The sequence below is a fragment of the Venturia canescens genome, chromosome 3 (genome assembly GCF_019457755.1).
Source record: "Venturia canescens isolate UGA chromosome 3, ASM1945775v1, whole genome shotgun sequence".
In the NCBI taxonomy this organism is placed as follows: domain Eukaryota; kingdom Metazoa; phylum Arthropoda; class Insecta; order Hymenoptera; family Ichneumonidae; genus Venturia; species Venturia canescens.
This window is the reverse complement of record NC_057423.1, coordinates 2,448,557-2,466,817: the sequence shown is the minus strand read 5'-3', so window position 1 is coordinate 2,466,817 and position 18,261 is coordinate 2,448,557. Positions and strand designations below refer to the sequence as shown.

At 34.6% G+C, this 18,261-nt stretch overlaps 3 protein-coding genes across 4 annotated transcripts; 2 read left to right on the top strand and 1 right to left on the bottom strand.

The window, feature by feature from the left end:
• Positions 1–28: 28 nt before the first annotated feature.
• On the top strand, positions 29–4,705 carry nSMase (neutral sphingomyelinase). Its single transcript, XM_043414989.1, has 6 exons — positions 29–332; positions 523–696; positions 957–1,140; positions 1,285–1,611; positions 1,862–1,967; positions 2,063–4,705. Exons 1-6 carry the CDS (start codon positions 289–291, stop codon positions 2,419–2,421), a joined length of 1,194 nt encoding a protein of 397 aa, XP_043270924.1. The 5' UTR covers positions 29–288; the 3' UTR covers positions 2,422–4,705.
• Graf (GTPase regulator associated with FAK) lies at positions 4,700–13,911 on the bottom strand. Its single transcript, XM_043414981.1, has 20 exons — positions 13,257–13,911; positions 12,055–12,212; positions 11,252–11,323; positions 11,068–11,169; positions 10,840–10,950; positions 10,577–10,681; positions 10,230–10,301; positions 10,014–10,080; positions 9,838–9,935; positions 9,668–9,762; positions 9,450–9,531; positions 9,239–9,341; positions 8,853–9,074; positions 8,642–8,747; positions 8,227–8,563; positions 7,314–7,503; positions 6,656–6,812; positions 6,500–6,556; positions 6,320–6,399; positions 4,700–6,215 (listed from the first exon to the last, which is right to left on the bottom strand). The coding sequence occupies exons 1-20, from the start codon at positions 13,414–13,416 to the stop codon at positions 6,124–6,126; spliced, it is 2,466 nt and encodes an 821-aa protein (XP_043270916.1). The 5' UTR covers positions 13,417–13,911; the 3' UTR covers positions 4,700–6,123.
• Positions 13,912–14,873: 962 nt separating this feature from the next.
• Positions 14,874–18,139, top strand: ric8a (ric8 guanine nucleotide exchange factor A). Of its 2 annotated transcripts, XM_043413569.1 has the most exons (9): positions 14,874–15,009; positions 15,100–15,362; positions 15,450–15,589; positions 15,716–15,831; positions 16,084–16,376; positions 16,723–16,898; positions 16,966–17,215; positions 17,302–17,446; positions 17,645–18,139. In XM_043413569.1, exons 2-9 carry the CDS (start codon positions 15,288–15,290, stop codon positions 18,037–18,039), a joined length of 1,590 nt encoding a protein of 529 aa, XP_043269504.1. In that variant the 5' UTR covers positions 14,874–15,009; positions 15,100–15,287; the 3' UTR covers positions 18,040–18,139. The 2 variants fall into 2 exon arrangements, with proteins under 2 accessions (XP_043269504.1, XP_043269505.1); XM_043413570.1 differs by lacking the exon at positions 14,874–15,009 and having other exon boundaries at positions 15,029–15,362.
• The last annotated feature ends 122 nt before the right edge of the window (positions 18,140–18,261 follow it).

Genomic DNA, 18,261 nt, shown 5'->3' with positions numbered 1-18,261 from the left:
CTAGAGGTAGGAAAGCTTAACTGCGTTCGTAGTTGTTAGTCGTAGTCGGAGGTCGGAGGTCGGAGTTCGGAGTCTCCCCATATTGATACCAGTCGTCCTCCCTCATGACTCGTGTCTCGTGTCGTATGTGACAGCACATCATTTTACGCAAGCAGTGTTTGTTGTCACGAATCTTCTATTATTAGTTTCACGTGTTTTTAAACTAGATCTTCTGGGAATGAATACACATCGTTAATTCTAACATTCAATTACTTTTGTTACTATTAATTTTATATTAGACATTTGACAATGGCGGAGGAAATAACGCTGAGACTGTTGTCCTTGAATTGCTGGTAAGTGTTGTAAGGTTAAGTAGCTTTCTGTATATCTACGTATAGTGTTTATTCCTTATCGGCAAAATGTAAGTACCAGTGTCAGCGGTATCAAAGCGCTTTGTTCTACCCTCTATAGAAACAGTAAATTATAAGGACGATAAAAAAAACTGGCATGATAGAGCATTTCTTCAAAAATCGGTATTTGCAGGGGAATCCCGTATATTTCGAAAAATCGAGCTGATCGCATGGATGCAATTTGCAAACATATTTGCAGTGATGAATACGATATTGTTTGTTTTCAAGAGATTTGGCTCATAAACGATTACAAAACGATCAAGGCCAAAACTCAGGAAAAACTGCCACATTCGCATTATTTTTATAGGTGAGTACAATTTATGATAATCTCAGCAATTCCATTATTAGGGAAGCTTAAAACTCCTTGTATGTTTACTTCCTATTATTTATTCATTAGTTGCAATTTGCAACTGTCAAAAATCTTGAGATTTCTCTAAAAAAATTCAATGAATTTTCTATTCATTCTGTTTACAATGCGTATTTTGCTTTTGTGGTTCATTTCTAGTCACACTTTATTTATTGATTTTTTTCAAAATAAATATAATACGATTTTCAAATTTGTTCCAGTGGAGTTCTTGGCTCTGGCATATGTATTTTTTCTCGATTTCCAATCCAAGATGTGATGTTCCATAGATGGTCGCTCAATGGTTATGTCCATAAGATCCATCATGGTGACTGGTTTGGTGGAAAAGGTGTAGGACTCTGTCGAGTTAAAGTCAATGGTGCCAATATAAATATTTATGTAGCTCACGTGAGTCATGTTTTAACTTTTTTTTCAAGTCTATGTTCAACTGAAATTAAAAAAAAATGGAATAAAAATTGCAAGACCAAAAGAGATGAAGAAAGTTTTGCCTATTTTCAATTCTACATAAATTCAAACATAATATTTCCACAGCTTCACGCAGAATATAATACAAAAAACGATGAATATCATGCTCACCGAATATTACAAGCATTCGACATGGCCCAATTTATAAGGATGACTGAGCGTGGGGCAGATGCAGTGGTTCTCGGAGGTGATCTCAATACAGGTCCGAGCGATCTTGCATACAAAATAATACGTGGTGTCGCAGGACTGATGGATGCTTGCTCAAACGAATCTGGTGATTTAGGGACCAGCGAGTGTGCCAATAACAGCTACACGCCATCAAGGATTGCAAGATTGTGTCCTCAGGGCAAACGAATAGATCACATTCTCTACATGGGCTCAAAAAACTTTAAGGTATTCAAGACAAGAAAACTCTGGTATTGAAGTTTTTTCCAATGAAACGAATCAAATTTCATGTGTTTATGATTGTTCACATTTCTATGTGAATTTACATTATCAATATTGTTAAAATTTTTTCAGTTGAAAAAACCATGGATAGAATTGATAGATATTCCTAGATTTAGCACAAATTTCTAGATATCCTAGATATCGTAAGCTGTAAATATATTTATTACCGAAATTAATTGTTTTTTTTTCTACATAGATCGAAGTTGTAAGCTTCGAATTGCCATTGCCAAAACGAGTTCCGGAGAAGGATTTCAGTTATTCCGATCATGAAGCTGTTGCAGCTCAGTTGAAATTAAGAAAAGGTAAATAAAACGGAATATTAGGATTTCCCAAAATCCTATTGATTAAAATTTAATGAACGAAGTACCGAAAATACAGAAAAGACATTTTTTTCTAGGCGAGTACCAGATATCCGACATCGATATTCGAGACTCGTTGAAAGAGGCGTTGAAAGTTTGCGACGAGTCGTTGAGTTGTGTGAGACGACAACGAATCTGGTATCTCATAGCTTGTTTACTGCTAGTCGTTCCCCTTGTTTGGTCGATGGGCATAGAAACGATAACTCGTTCAATCGGTGTGAGTATCGGCCTGAATATCGTTCGCTTATTGGGCACAGCGATACTGTGCTATGCTCTTTTTATGAGTACAATATGGAACTGCGTGGAGCAAAATGCTTTGAGAGCCGGTTATCTTGGTATGGAAATTCATCTCCTACAGCTCAATAATAGTTTAAATAACAAAAATCAAAATTTGTAAATGTGAAGATGAATTTTTTTGTATGTATCGGCAGCATTTTACAATCGACGAGGCTTCTTCAATCACGGTCATATGCTTTGTTTTTAAAAGTTGTACAGTCATTTTAATGTTTTTTTTGAAAAATGTGGGAGGAATATTCCTTGCAATTAAAATAATAATCAATCTCTGTTGAAAAGACTCGGAGCGTTGAGTGAGTGAAGCAAGCACGCAACTTTCTAATTCTACTGCATCTTTACCTTTAATGGAAGTTTCTTCTTGACACTTGCTGCTGTTGGAAGAACGTTCCGGTGAAACTATTGCCATTTTTAGATTGATTCGTGCTTGCCATTTTCTTATTTTGTCTTTTTTATAGCTAGCCAATTTTCCAGATTCTTGTAAAACCAGTTCTTCTTAGTTAGCTTTACATTCCGTCAATTGAATAGCTTCCCGGAGTGCGAAACTTGCAGAAGTTGTAGTCCATAGATATTTATAATTTCCTACAGTGGGAAAAAATTAAGGGCCAAGACTTTCGGACGACAAGAAGCCGAAAAGGGTTTGCTGGGTTAATCACTTTTCGGAAATTGCATTTACCATTTGATAAAATCCAGAGATAAATGATATTAGAAACGTACAATATTTTCGTATGCAAAAAAATAATGATAATAAAATAGTAACACTTTATACATGGACCAAAGGAAAAAAAATTTTCAACTAGGATATTCATCAATAAACAACACATCTCAATTAAACGTCAGCTATATTTCGATCGTGCTTTGACAACTTTTCAAGTATAATAATAAAAGAAAAATAAAATACTTGTACACTGTATAAAACGTAAAAAATGCTTGTAATTCACCATCCAGCGGGTGATACAACACCCTTTACAATGAGATATTAATGCAAAAATGGGCACGACTCAAATGAGAACATGAACTTGAAATACTTCTTCCCTCGAATTCTTATGAGTGATGATTCTTCGGAAAAAGCATTTTTTTCCCCATTATTTATGATTATGCGATGCGAAATTTTTCTTCCTACCATTTTCAACAAAATAGGTCATTCGATTGTTCCATCACGAAAAAGTATTTCGCTATTAAGTGGCCAAGATTGTATAATTCGCATCATGACACTATTACTATTCGTCATCATTTCCATCTATGCGAATTTTTATATCTACGTATGAATTGTAAAATTACCGGTGTTTTCTCGAACGGTATTTTACGAAAAAAATGAAGTATCAGTATTGCGCTGCTCACTTAGATAATAATGAAGTGTAAAATTGATTGATCTACGGCTAAACTTTACTGCTAAAAATGGTCTAAAAACTACTTTTCCTATCTTGCTGTAAAGTATGATCGACGAGAAAAAAAGTGGCGAGGTTGTAAGAATGTGATATGTTTTCGAAGGATGAAGGCCCACTCTCGGTAATTTTGCTTAAAATCCATAATACAGTTATTCGAATTTTCACAGTTTATTCACAAAATTCTCTTCCTCTCTACAAGTCATTTCTTCCTCTCTATTTTTAAACTTATCGAACATTTTTCTGCCGTTACTGTTATGATTTCATATCGCCAAAAATTGTAAAGATTTTTAACGGAGTTGTGATAATAATTTTTAGATAAAAACACGATCAGATTTCACACGCTTTGAAAGTTTGTTCTTGGCTATTCCGCTTTTCTTAAAGGTGTTTTTGTAAATAGAATAATTTTAAAACGATGCGAGTTTTTTAAAAATATGGCACACTTGTTTTGGATTATAAAAACGGCGGCCCTCGTGACATTAGCAATTGTCCCAGAACCAAACAGAGAACACGTTTTTCAACAAAATCTCGATATAATGAAAAAGATTATTGAAATTTTTTGTTTTTTCTTCTACCGAGAAAAAAAACGTGTCGACGAGTTCTAGCACAATTGTTAAAAAATGACGTATCAGAAATGTATATCAAATATACCCTTTAAAAAAGCATATTCTTCACAAAACTTTTCCAAAGCTTTCATAACTGCTTCATCGTTTTTGGAAAAATTTTTACATTTTCAAAAATCACTCTATATTTGTACAAGGTAGCACAAGAAAACTCGAACAGTTTTAGATTCTATTCCAAAAAAAATATCAAAGAACAATAAAACAGGATTTTGGGATATAAGACGGAGGAGCCAGCCTGAAAATTGCAGTTGGATGCTAGAACGTAAAAATGAAAATCACGTTATAATTTTTGTATTGTAATATATATGTTACATATATATTCGGCGAAAAATAAATGTATACATTATACGAATATGCCAAATACAAACGCTGGTTATTTAAATCGCTTTGATATTTATTTATTCGTACTCTTACGCGTACAATATGTTCGATATGTTCAAATACGTATGGCAAAATTCATTTTCGTTCTTTCTCACAGCGTTTCTCTAGTGCACAAAGCTCACGTTATACAAAAGTGCATACCACAGATTCGACGGAACGTAACGCCCTTCGACTTTCGCACATAAAGCTTCAAAAATATTTAAATAAGAAAAACATCGCGACAACGAGGAGACCGAATCGATAAAGCCCCTAAACCTTATGATTAAATGGCATGGATGATAAATGTCACATTTTTGCTCGACTTTGACTCGCTAAAACTCAGTTGAGCAAGAAAGGCCATTTCTTCCTAGAGTAATTGGTGTTCACTTGGTTAAAAGATTGTCTTCAATTCAAAAAACTACTTCAATACATTTTATCAGTTGACTTATCGCATGTTTTCAATTTGATGGATCGAGTTTAATCATTCATAACGCGTTCGAATATTTTATCAAATTATTTTCAATTGAGTGAACGGCGATCTATCAGTGATGTGTGGCGATCAGGCCACAAAAAGAATCTTGCTGCCATTTTCTAATACAGTTTTCGGAAAAAAAAACTAAAGCTTTATTCATATAAAAATAAATTCTAACGTGTTTCTCAATATACCCAGAATCGCTTTCGGATTTGCGAATTTATAAAACAAAAACTTTTGATAAATAAAAATGTATCCAGACACTGATTAAACTGAGAAATAATAATAACGTACTCCCATCCAATTTCATGACGTGATTGATATATCGCATACTACCATTATAATACACGCAAACTGCACAATATATTCACATAATATCTCGATCACCATCGTGATATCTTGCCAACATATATAATACATATATATTTATAGTATAAATGTACTTAAATAATAGATATATATATTATTTCGTCATGCCACCGTCTAATTATGCAGAATTATCTAAATATATATATATTTATATATATATATTTGTAAATATGTATATATATAAAGTTTTCTACCAGAATAATTATATACAAAGTAAAGATTCATTTTGAGCAAGTGGGCTCCTAATAAATAATATATTTTATTAAGTATTAATATATAATTGACTATGTAAATTGTTCGCCCATAAAATGGGTGGTGCTGCGGTTAAATTGCAGAGTAGCTCGTAGAAATAATATGCTTTTTGTGTCTTCCCATCACGTTTTTTTCGTTTTCTCTTCTTCTGCGGCTATTGGAATAATAAATAGTGCAATAATAATGATAATGTAAGAACGAGCGGGATGTTAGCGGAATGTACGTGTCGTTTTTAAAGTTTTATGCGTCGCTGTGCTTTCGGAATGTGAACGATATGCCGATATTCGATCTTCTCATACACGATCGAGTTTGGGTTCGTTTAGGCACTCTTTGGTTCGATTACTCGTTTAGGGCAATTGCTCGACGTAATTCTTCGGAACTAAGCCAGTTTTACCGTTCAATGTGCCCTCCAACCATCCCGGTTCGAGGGAAGGTTTTACTGTTGAATAATGAGAATAGAAAAAGACGAATAATTAAAATCGCGTCGAAATATCATTTGAGTCGAGTACAATTTTTATTGTTTTTAATACTACTTTTTCGTACCATTCGTTATTATTTGGTTCGGCTCGAAACTCAATTCACCGTCATTCTCGGCCAGACACGTGTACAAAGTTCGAACTCTCCTACAAATGGAGGAAATGGAAAAAAATATACGTGCCAATGAGTAAATCATTCCTTATCGAAGCTCGATTATTTGGTGACGAAGAATAATTGTTCTCTTACCAAATCCCAGGCATTTGACCGGGACTCGAACGCCCGCTACTCGGTGATGTATTCACTCTGGAACATAAGAAACCTCGTAAATTGAAAGCATCGTTTCTAACAGCATTAAAAACAGAAGTACACTGAAAAATCGAATATTCAGGTCTTGTCACTCACACTGATATCGCTGGATTACTACGTTGAGTGTACCCCGACGGACAATGCATTCCCATGATCGATCCTCGTTTGTGTTTCACCGGTAAATCCGCGGAATACAGATGAGAATCCGAGCCTACGGATTCGCTCGAACTACTCGTATTTCCACTCCCGAGAACTGAAAAAAGGTATTAATTTTTCTTATTTCGTTCGATAAATTAAGAGAAAAAATTACTTGCAAATTTTATAATCAATGTCTACATGTTTTCAATTAAACTCGACTTTTTTCATGCACCGAAGTATTAGAGCATACGGTTGAGCTGGGCGGAACTCATGGATCAGAAAAATAACGGCTTCGTTTATCTATCGGGAGTGTCATCAATCGTCCTATCAGTAGCTCCGATGATTTGACTTTTCGATGATAAATCATCGTTTAGCTATACAGTGAGATAACGACAAAATTCTTCTTCGTACAATTTGCAACGAGCTTTCAACGCCATTAATAATAATCATTGATGATTCATCGGTCACCGTTGTTGTGAAGCAATTTTCGAATATTTTCGTACACCCTACACTACTACAGACTTATTCAAATTTTTTATGTTTTTTATGAAGTAGAACATTTAAAAATCCATGATTCTGTTGATAAATTCAATTGATGTTTCCGTATTTCAAATACCTTTGTCAGCTGTGTGATACATGAAATTGGCGCTCGATAATTTAGCACGGCCGACACGACTCTCTGAAAACCTCGGTAATCGAAGACTGACATGCTCGAGATCTTCGAAGTCGCCGTTCTTTCGATCTTCCACGGATGATGCTTTGGAAAGTACTGACATGGGCCCGTCGTAATAAGATCTCGTTACAAGCTGCGAACAATGAAAGCAAAAGTAAATTCGATCTCCGTGGAAATGTTTATTTGCTCGAGTTACAATCATCAATTTGAATTTGAAAAATGTTAGTCAACAGTCAAGTGTTGTTCGATTTGGAATCCTTTTTCATAATGAGGGTCCATTATGATTGGCAAAATAAAGATAACGCATTGCCAAAGAAAAAGTTATTTAAATTAAAAAAAAGTGTGTTAATTGTGTCGGTCGCTGTTATTGATAATTTGGATTCGGTGATATTCTTAATTTTTTTACTCAAAATCACAGATGGTCGGATTAGGAAAATTCTGAAACGACTGAGAAATAAAGACGCGAGAGGCTTTATTCGTAATGAACAATTTACCAAATTCATATTCGACGTTTAATTCAATTTTTTAGCAACTTCTTTCCATTTCGATGCAGTTATAATCGTCAAAGTTTACTCAATGCGACTTTATCGTACGGCATTCGCTTCGTTATCGGGAAACGTTTAAAATAGTGTATAATTCTCATTATCGCCATATTATCGGGTACAAAAGAAATTTTCTCCCCGAGATAAGATTGGGGGGCGTTCGACCCTTCTGTACGGTTTGCGTTCGGGAAAATGGACTGTGAAGTGTTCGTAGTAATTTTTCAATGTCAAATATCCACGGTAACTGCATTTATTTTTCATTGGAATGGAATCGAAGATAATCAGATCTTGAAAGATCGGAGAAAGTAACTCACGTGCGTATGTGTAACTGGCAAAGCAGAATGCGACGAGTATTTCGTTAAAGCAGAGTTGCCATTGCCTGTTGTTGCGCTTTGAATCTCGTCAGTCTCATGATTATGCGTTTTCGTTGACATAGGATTTTGCAACAGCCCGATAGGTCGTGAAAATTCTTGCGGCGGCCCAGCGCTGATCCTTTCACAGTTTTCGATAAGGATTTCCACGACTATGTTGTAAAACTTGATGTCCATTATCGAAGCTACGGTCTCTTCTTCGGGTCGAAGCAAAGTCGGACCAAAACAAACCGCCAAATTTCCAACGGTCATCAAATTCTTGTCGCTCTTGTTAGCAACGCTACAAAAAAGTAATAAATGATAAATATTCGTTTCTTTTGGATACTCGATTGATAAAACGAACATTTTTTGTCATTACTTTCGTAAATGCTTTATCAGCAGCATTAGAATATCGAACCGAGGTTTGGGCAGGCGATAAACCAACGCGTGAATGTCATTGATCCTCGCTTCACGCGATTCCTGCTCTGTAAATAAAAAAAAAAAAAAAAAACAGATTATGAAATGTGTTCAAATTCATTATTTACTAAGAAATGGCCACACACTGCTTCTTTTTGTTCTATTCAACTCACTAGCTGCATTTATGAAGCTGTTATAGTACTGAAAAGTCATAATAGGCTCGGATAACGTTCTCAGGTAAGTTTTCAACGCGCTTGTGATAGTTTTGCTCTCCCATTGGAATATATCGTCCAGATTGATTTTGTCGAGTTTCCTTCGGTCTAGTCCCATCGCTCGAAGTTTGTCGACTTTTGACGCGACACCCACTACACGGTAAAGACCTTGTTCCTCAAGACCTGAAAAACAGAAGTGATGAACTTTTTATTGGCCGCAAAATGTTCTCACTAATCCCTGACAAATCGTGACGTATTGTCATTTTAACGAATGTTTGATCAACCATCTTCAACATTTTTTCCATTCAGATCAATTTATCATTATTTATTAATCATCAAAAACGAACCTCGATCTTCAAGAGCTGTAATGCATCTTGAAACGAACGAAAAGCCAGTTTCATCGAGAATAGTCTCTTCGGGCTTGATAGATGTACCCTGTAGAGCGTAAGTCTAAAAAAAAACGGAAATCCATTAAATAAAAGTAGATTTTGCACGATCAAAATGACCACTGAAACTTGGAGAAAGTCAATGATTCGTGAGAAACGAATTAAGACTAACCGGCTCTTTCCCGTCCATGGCATCCATCCAAAGTTTCCGGTCCTCTTCCGACAATGCTTGGAACGTAAAAGTTACACCCGGCCTGAAAAAATTCGAACTTTTTAGATAGACCTAGCAACTCACGGTTGAAGTATTCTCTTCATAAAACAATAAAAATGGCCATTTTTTAATTTCTGAATATGTTGGTTTGGCAACTTTTTCGAAAGTAGAAAACTTACTTGTCAACTGCTGTGATGTCGAAGCAAAATCTTTTTTCAATCGTGTCAGACATTCGACGTACACATGACGATAACGTAAGAGTCTCCTTGCTACTCTGAAAATGAAAAAAATATTAGTTTAAGTAGTTTTTTTCCATTATTCTGACCTGAACGTATTTTGTTATGCTCACGAATTTTCCAGTCAATTGATTATACGGAATCATTGTAAATTCCTTCTTTTCTTTTTGATATGTACAATAATGCTTCGTCCATGTTGTGCCAAAAGCCTCTGCAAAGAAAGTATAGTAACTTATGTCTACCCTCATTGATAATGATAAAATTATTTACGTATATTAGTATAACTCACTCTTTTCCATGAGAAACAAATATCCCTCCCGCGAATTCAATTTGCTTAGTCCAGTTTCGACTGCAGACTATAATAGGTCAAATGTAAAGCAAAAATTTATAGAACGTTATTCGTAGCAATGTTATCGAAGAGAATTTTAATGATTACTTTGTGTTACAATTTTGAATTAATAGTAGAGCGCTCCATAAACAGAGAATGAAACGTTAAAAACATTACCTTCTTCATGTCCTTCATTTTATTCATAAGCGATTCAGTTTTATCCCTGGTGGCAAGGAAATTCTCCCTAGTCTTGTAAAAAAAAGAAAAAGAACAGACACACACGCACACAAATATTATGAATTAGTACATGCTCTGTTATAAAGAGTATTAATCGTAACGTAGAAATTGTCGCTGTTAAGTACAAAATATATGTTCTGTTACACTAAACTTTATAAGAGTTATACGTGAGAAAAGCCATTATATTTCATTAGAAAAAAGTAACGCTTTGAAAGAGCGTCGAACAAAGAAACGAAAAAGAAAGAGAGAAAGTTAATCGACTTTTCTGAGTACCTGGTCATATTTACCTTTTGTATTTTCAATTGCAATTCCGTCATATACGGTTTGAAGTCCTTTGCAACTTCGTGACCCTGATGATAAAACGTTAGCCAGCCGAACATAAATCCCAATAGCTGAAATGAGACGAACAGTGGGATTAATGACAGTATTTTTGGCAAGATTTTTATTGACAGTGCGGTTTGCAACTATTTGATTCAACAATTTCATTAATGCTCCATTGTGACACAAAAAATTTGAATTTTGGTAAAAATCACAAGGGAATGTAACTCACCGTCTCAACAAATTCAAACTTTTTACGTTCCTGTACCTCTTGCAGAAGAAATACATATTCTAGGCTGGCTTGACAAAAATGTCGCTCAGCCATATCCAGAGTCGCGTCAGCCTAGAACAAATTAATTTTTTTTTCAACATCAAGAAAAATTATGAAATAAACATGAATCCTCAATTCTAATTGAATAGAAGTGTTTTTCGTCTCTCCAGAACAGAAAAATTTGCTTACTTCTTGAAGAACATTGTCCTGTTTCTTGGTTGACAGATTAAGAATACGTTCTTGACTTTGACAAAATTTGACCGTCTGTTTCTCAAATTTCTTTTTGCCCTCCTGTTAGAAATTTTCCACAGTTAGTAATTTTCAAACGTTCAGTTAACAATTTCTGAATTGTGAACTAGTTTTTTATACATACTTTAACTCCTCCGATTTTTTCTTTCCTAAAAGTATCTAGCGGTAGAATAATTTGGTCGTAAGCACGCTCAAGCTGGAAGAGAAAAAAATTTTCAAACAAATTGTTCTTTCGAGATGAAGAAGGAAAATTCTGACGGAAGTGCTGAATCTCAGAACTAATCAGTGTTGGCAAAATATTCTAATTTACTTGATAAGAGTAACAACATTTATTAGCGCTTGCGACACACTCATGGCCTCACTCAACTGCTAATCGAATTTTTAGTTTATTTCACAAACAATATTGTACAAATTGATAAAATTGTCAACTAATCAAAAGAAACATTTAACATGCAACGGGAAGTAATACTTGCGCTTCCTAGTTTGCCAACTACAAACAAAAATAGAAGTTAGGATTAAATTATTTGAAACAATCCAAAAAAAAGGGTCTACTCAAATAACACATCGAAAAGCGTCTGACAAATACGATTAACTTTTGCAAATTCGTCTCAGAAAGAATAAATAATAAGAAAAAAAAGAAAAGTTAAAAGAAACGTGCGGCAGTGAGACTGGAAATTTCAGTGCGATTGTGCAATGGTGCTTGTTTAGGGAAATATCCATCTGAAAAATCGTCAAAAATATGCCTCTCGTAGCTCCAATTTCGCAGATACATTATTTTCATTTGAACAGCTCTTTTTTTGCTTATTATTCTTTTGTTTTCGCTTGCTTCCTTCATTCCACTCGATATTTTTATATTTCGAAATTTTTTTAGTTTATTCTTTGTTTATTGTTTTTTTTCCGTATTGTGAGAACTGTACTCGTGCTTACCATGCGATCTCTCTCATCTTCAATGGATGCAATGAGTTTACCAAACTCTTTAAGACTCTGCGATATGTGTAACTCGTCCTCGGTCTGAGTCTCCCCGATACATTCAAAGCTAAAGTTTTGGAGTGTTTTGGAGAACGCTCTCTGGGCTTGAGACAGATCTTTAGAAATGTAAATACTCAAAATTACAAGTCGTTTATCAGAGCTGCCACTTGACATATGACGGCGATTCTCCAATTTGAAGGGAAAACAACAATTCACAAATAACTTTTCATTGGGTTAACTTATGAACAACAATGCACAATAGTGCAAATCTTAAAAGATCTATCAAAAATACTATTTGAAAATCTATTATGTAGAAGTCGGTCTGAAGTTTTTTGGATATTTAAAAATTATGAATGAATTTCAGGTTTTCATGAATTCAATGAATTTCAGGTTTTTCATTGCATACTATCACTGTACCATGAATATTATAGCTAAACTTAAATATCAAGTGTCAATTTTTTTAAACTCAGAAAAATTTGATTGGTGATTAAAAAAAATTGAATGTAGTTGGAACTTGCTTAATCAGAGAAAGAAATTAGAAGATATTGAAATCACAAAATATTGTAGCATTCTAACAGCACTGACTGTGGGACTACATTTTATAAAACAATGTTTTTTAAATATTCATTTTCCTCCAATAGCTTTTACGTTAATGCAATGTGACAGCTATATTGATATTTGAAATAAAAGTAATATGGAAAATTCAAAATAATCTACCCTGGAACCATAACAATGAATATTTACAGCATGAGCAAAATTTATCACAAGTCTATTGCTAAGGGAACGATAATGGAAATCTAAATAGAGGCACACTCGACGAATCATCAAATGAGAAGGTGGCGTAAAAATTTACAAAGACTGTCAACACGGTTGATCACTCGATTTAAAAATTACTGTGTACTACAAACGCACGTACACACAAATGTGTGTGTGTGTGTGTGTGTGTGTGTGGATGATCTATATGAGAAAACGTGTGTAAATAAAGTATAGATATTTTGTTCATTGGCACACCACCAAAACCTAGAAGTGTTTGAAGTTGAATTAAAACACGCATTCACATAGTAGTGGACCAGGAGGAATAACGAAATGTACTAGAGAAGAGATAATTGAGATTAATTGGTGTGTAGAAAAGTAACGAAAAAAGGTCAGGAAAAACTTACTTTTAGCAGCGTTTAGCAAATCCTTGACCTCTTTGATGAGACGCTTGATCTGTTGGCTCGTTTTCTCCAATTCACGCTCATGATAATGAAGGTTTTCACGAAAGTATGGACTGTCCGTCAAGCAATCGGTAAATTCCAGAGGTTTTAGACCAACACCCATTATTCTCGGGATTTTCGAATCGAAGAAAGCTCCACGCAATTATATATTTTTTATTTATATGTACGACGGGGAAATGAAAAATTGTTTTTGTTTATATACATATGTGTAAATAATTGTTAGTTAGCAGTAACACATTGAAGAGAGACTACACACGGGAGCACTTTTGCCAGGATGATTAAAAAAAAAGTTGACGCTTTGGAGTAGCAGCAAACACGAATTCACCACAGTGAATTTACAGCTCTCGACGATAGGTGTGTTTTTAGTATATACGTGTGTTAGTGCGCAGTATAGAATGCAGGGAGCAGCAAAAAATCGAGTTCTCCCTTCTTCTTTCTCTCTCTCTTTCTCCCTCACTTACTCACTTTCTCTCTCTTCCACTCTATCTCTTTTATCTCTTTTTTTACTTCCCCTCTTCCTCGCGCTCTTCTTGTGTTGAATGGTTTCAATGTGCGTTTGTTGTGTGCGTGTCTCGCGGCGGCGGCGACTACTCACTGCATTTGGAACATATCTCTCGCGATCGATTTTATGGACTTGCGCGGCTTGCCAGGTTCACCGCTTACGGGAACAAAATATACGCGTTACGTACCATGAAAAATTTTGGACTCGTCTTTTTATTTCGACATCCATGAAAAATGCTTGGCTTATATTAGGACTTTATTTTCAATTTCACGTTGAACAATCGCATAATATAAAGGATTATTATAACTATAAACTTTTTTCTCAATATACCTATCGCGAATGGCAAACGACGATTAGTAATCAAAGGTCAACATAATCCTTTATCGAAAAAATACAGAATACAAAAGATAAATTTCTGAACATTCGTATCGCAAATTCTTCATCGTAAAATAAATGCTGAAAGCATATAAGCTTGCGGAAGTGAAAAATGATTTTTATTCGTCCACGTTCTTTCTCACCTAATATTAAAATGTAGACATCTTTTGCCTCATCCACTTTCTAATCGTATGTTTTTACAATCTAATGTATATATATGAAGGGGTAATATAAGGTTTTTAATGCAATATCAGAAGATCGAGTAGAAATTTTTTATCCAGTTCGTTCCATGCTTTATGAATCTTTTTAAGTACGAAATTTTCCGATTATCGCGTATCTCTTCCCTATCGCGGTCATAATTATCGTCACGATAACGAATTGGTCTGAATTTCTCTATGTGATGGAGACTGAAATAACCAGAATAAGAAAATAGCGCTATCTTTTAATTTTATGGAGTACTAAACAACTTCATGAAGTGCACTTCAAACAATAAAAATAGTTTATCATCAAATTCAACAACGATTCGTATACTAATAAAATTTCTTGAATAATGAGAACAATACACACATTATTTGAAAAATTCTTTAATACATGTTTTTACCATCAGTCGATATGACTCGTCTTCCTCGCAGTCCTGCTCGCAGTATATTCACGCACAGTACTCACAATCAATATCGGAACACGGTTTACCTGTATCAAGTAGAGTTTTAATCCAATTTCGTAAACAGTTTTCTTTTCATATCAATTTATATACCCATATAGCCGACAATTCTCAAAGAAGATCAGCTCAGTTCACAGAGGTCTTTCATCGCGATCATGGTAGTGTGTAGTAGTAGCCTAATTTATGATGATGATCAAATGAGTCTTTCTGATTTCTGACAGTCCTTCTTCTTCTTCTCCTTTATTTAGTGGCTATCTCCCCTCTCCCCGCGGTGGGGCATGTGCCAGAGATTTCTGACAGTCGGTGTATCTTCTAAATTGTATATGTAATTGGTAAATGTTATGGTTATAACATAAAATGAATTTGAACCTTCGCTGCAGTGACAATTAAAGTTCTACCATTCCATCTTGAGGAAAATATTCATAATTCAAGGAAAATGGATACAATTAAGAAATTAATAAGTGGAAGTGACATCGAATTCATTGATAGTTTGTTGGATTTTACCGAAAAAGTAAGTTTTCGGCGATACATGATAATCAATTTCTTTGGGGTACTAAAACCAAAACTCGCCGTGTTGACATAATATTTTATATTGCAGTACGAGACACATTTGACGTTCGATGAATTGAATCGTGATAATTTAAGAAACGACGTATGGGATTCGATCTTCAAACGTTTACAGCAAGCCAAATATTTTACAATTCACGAACGCTGTTTACATGTTCTCAGAATTTTAAGGTAAATTTTCTGATTCAATTCTTTGATCATTAAAATGAGAGATTGAAGTTCTTTTTGTTCAACTTTTCCAATTTGCTAAAATTTCAATCCAAGAAAATTCACTTTATGTTCAATTTTTTTTGACAGTCGCGACAAAACTGGATTGGATGATTTAATAAACGATGAAAGATTGAACTTGATTATCAAAAATGCAAGTCTGGATAAAAAGGAAAGCGTTAAAAGCTCTGCTACTTTTACCAATGGTATGAATTTTTCTTTACGCTATTATATTTGGATTCGAGTATACTCTACTAAGGTGTTTTGAAATGTTTTGAATTTACATTGTTATGATGCAGTAAAAATTTATTTGACAAATCAAAGAAAACTGTAATTGAGTTATAGGTCCAGGAGCAAATTGCAAAAATGAAAAAATGCTCATTCCGTGAACCCTGTAATGTGGTGCAACTTGTTATGTCATTAAATTGTCTTCATTTCAATTTCTCAATTATTTTCAGTTACGCAAGAATCTTTAAAATTGTTATGCAATTTGTTGTTCAACTCTTCTACGGTGCAGCAAAAAATAGGAGAAACTTCATGTTTGCCCTGCATAGTTGAAAGGATGAAAAACTATGATGAAACAGTTCCGCACAATATCAAATTATTTGATACTCGAATTTTGTTCTTGTCTACTGCCCTCAATTCTTCATTGAGAAAAGTCGTAAAAAATGAGCTCAATGGTGACTTGTGTCTGATGGAGATGTTGAAAAAATTGGCAAATGATTTTGAGTCTACGCAATGTCCTATAAAGGTAATATTAAAACATCTGGATAATTTTTGTAACTTGATTATCACAACAATTTAGCTTATTCGATTTATTCAATTGACATTGAAGTATCTTCATTATTCGTATTCCATTATACTAAAAATAGGTTTTTTAGAGACTTTAGTTTTTTGGAAGAGAACATTGTCAATCGAGAATATTTTAACAAAGGTTTTTTCACTTCAATTTGAATAACATTGTTGAAGCATCGAGCAATTTTGGATCATGGTTCCATATGGCTACTATGCACATCATTATTCTCGTAGGAAATGACTGTTATGAAGACTAATTGATCGACTAACAATAAGAAAAACTAAATGACAACTATTTACAGAATGATGAGGTTGTCGTGGCCAGTGAAATCCTTAAAGTGCTGTTCAATTTGTACATTAATGTTGAAGAAAGCAGAAATGAAGAAATGGAAAGATACCAAAATTTGGCAGAAATTTGTTACAAATTACTAGTGAACAAAGGCGCTCATAAGATCGCGAACGAAATTGAATTGCACAGGTATAATCATTATTGAACGTAAGAAATATCGAAAGGATAAAGGAGTAACAATTTACATTTTTTTCAGTAACATTATCAACATACTGACGGTAATTCCGTACAATTGTTACAATCCATTAATACAACCGATTGGTGATGCTGATGGTGGGATTATTTACGAAAAAATGAATATGACCGCTATAGATCGATTGCTGAAGTTTTTGGATGAGAAATTAAACGGGAGCTCTGATTTAGTCCCAAATTTATCACCGGTAACCACAGCTTTAATAAGACTCGTAAAATCCAACCGCTTGATACGGAAATACGTTCGATCACAGGTCAGTAAAATTTAATGGAAATTCTTCTGATGTGTTTATTGAGTCGCAGATGAATTTTAAACGCAGAATTTTGTGTTCAATCCAAGATTTTACCTCCACTGAAAGATGTCATGAAACGACCGGAGGAAGGATCGACTCTGAGAGCCAAATTGTGCAAGCTTTTAACTTGCCCCATCACCGAGTTGTCCGATTTAGTTGCCGAACTTATTTTTGTCCTCTGCAAGGAGAACGGTAAGCAGGAGTGTGTTAGCAACACAAATTTTCTCACCATTTATCCCACACACTTTGTTGACGAAAAACAAAACAAATTATTCACGCCTGACGGAAATGTCGTTTTATTCTGAAGTATATTATTGAAATTTCCGCATTTTATAGCAAAATTCCATTATGAATATAAAAATAATTTTTCTTTCGTTACACTTTGTTAAGTGAGCCGCATGGTCAAATATACTGGATACGGAAACGCTGCTGGAATGTTCGCGAACAAAGGACTGCTGGGTCGTGGCCAATCGGCGAATTCGTCAGCTTACTCATCCGAATCCGAGGACAGCGATACCGAGGAATACACGAAATATAAAGAGAACATAAATCCCGTTACCGGTTGTTACGAACATCCAAAACCGAATCCTCTCGAGGGTATGAGCGACGAGCAGAAAGAATACGAAGCAATGAAGCTTGTGGGCCTTGTTGATCAATTAACGAAACAGGGTGTTGTACAGCCGTGTCGTATCGGCGAGGACGGAAAACCAAAGCCGATCGAACATATTCTCGAGCTCCAGGAGGAATTACCAAAACTGAATATGAATAATCAGACCAACGATTGAATCTATTCATTTTATGTGTCGTTAATCTACAATTTTTTTTTATTCAGCATGTATTTAATGAAAACATATTATTTAAATAATAAAGTAAAAAACGTTACTGCCAGATAATGCATTCATTCGAAAACTCCGTGGTTCAACAAAACGTGGTAAAATGAAAAAATATTCGAAAGTGATTCAGAAGAATTGGTGATTCAAAAATCCTTGAATCACCAATAATCTGAT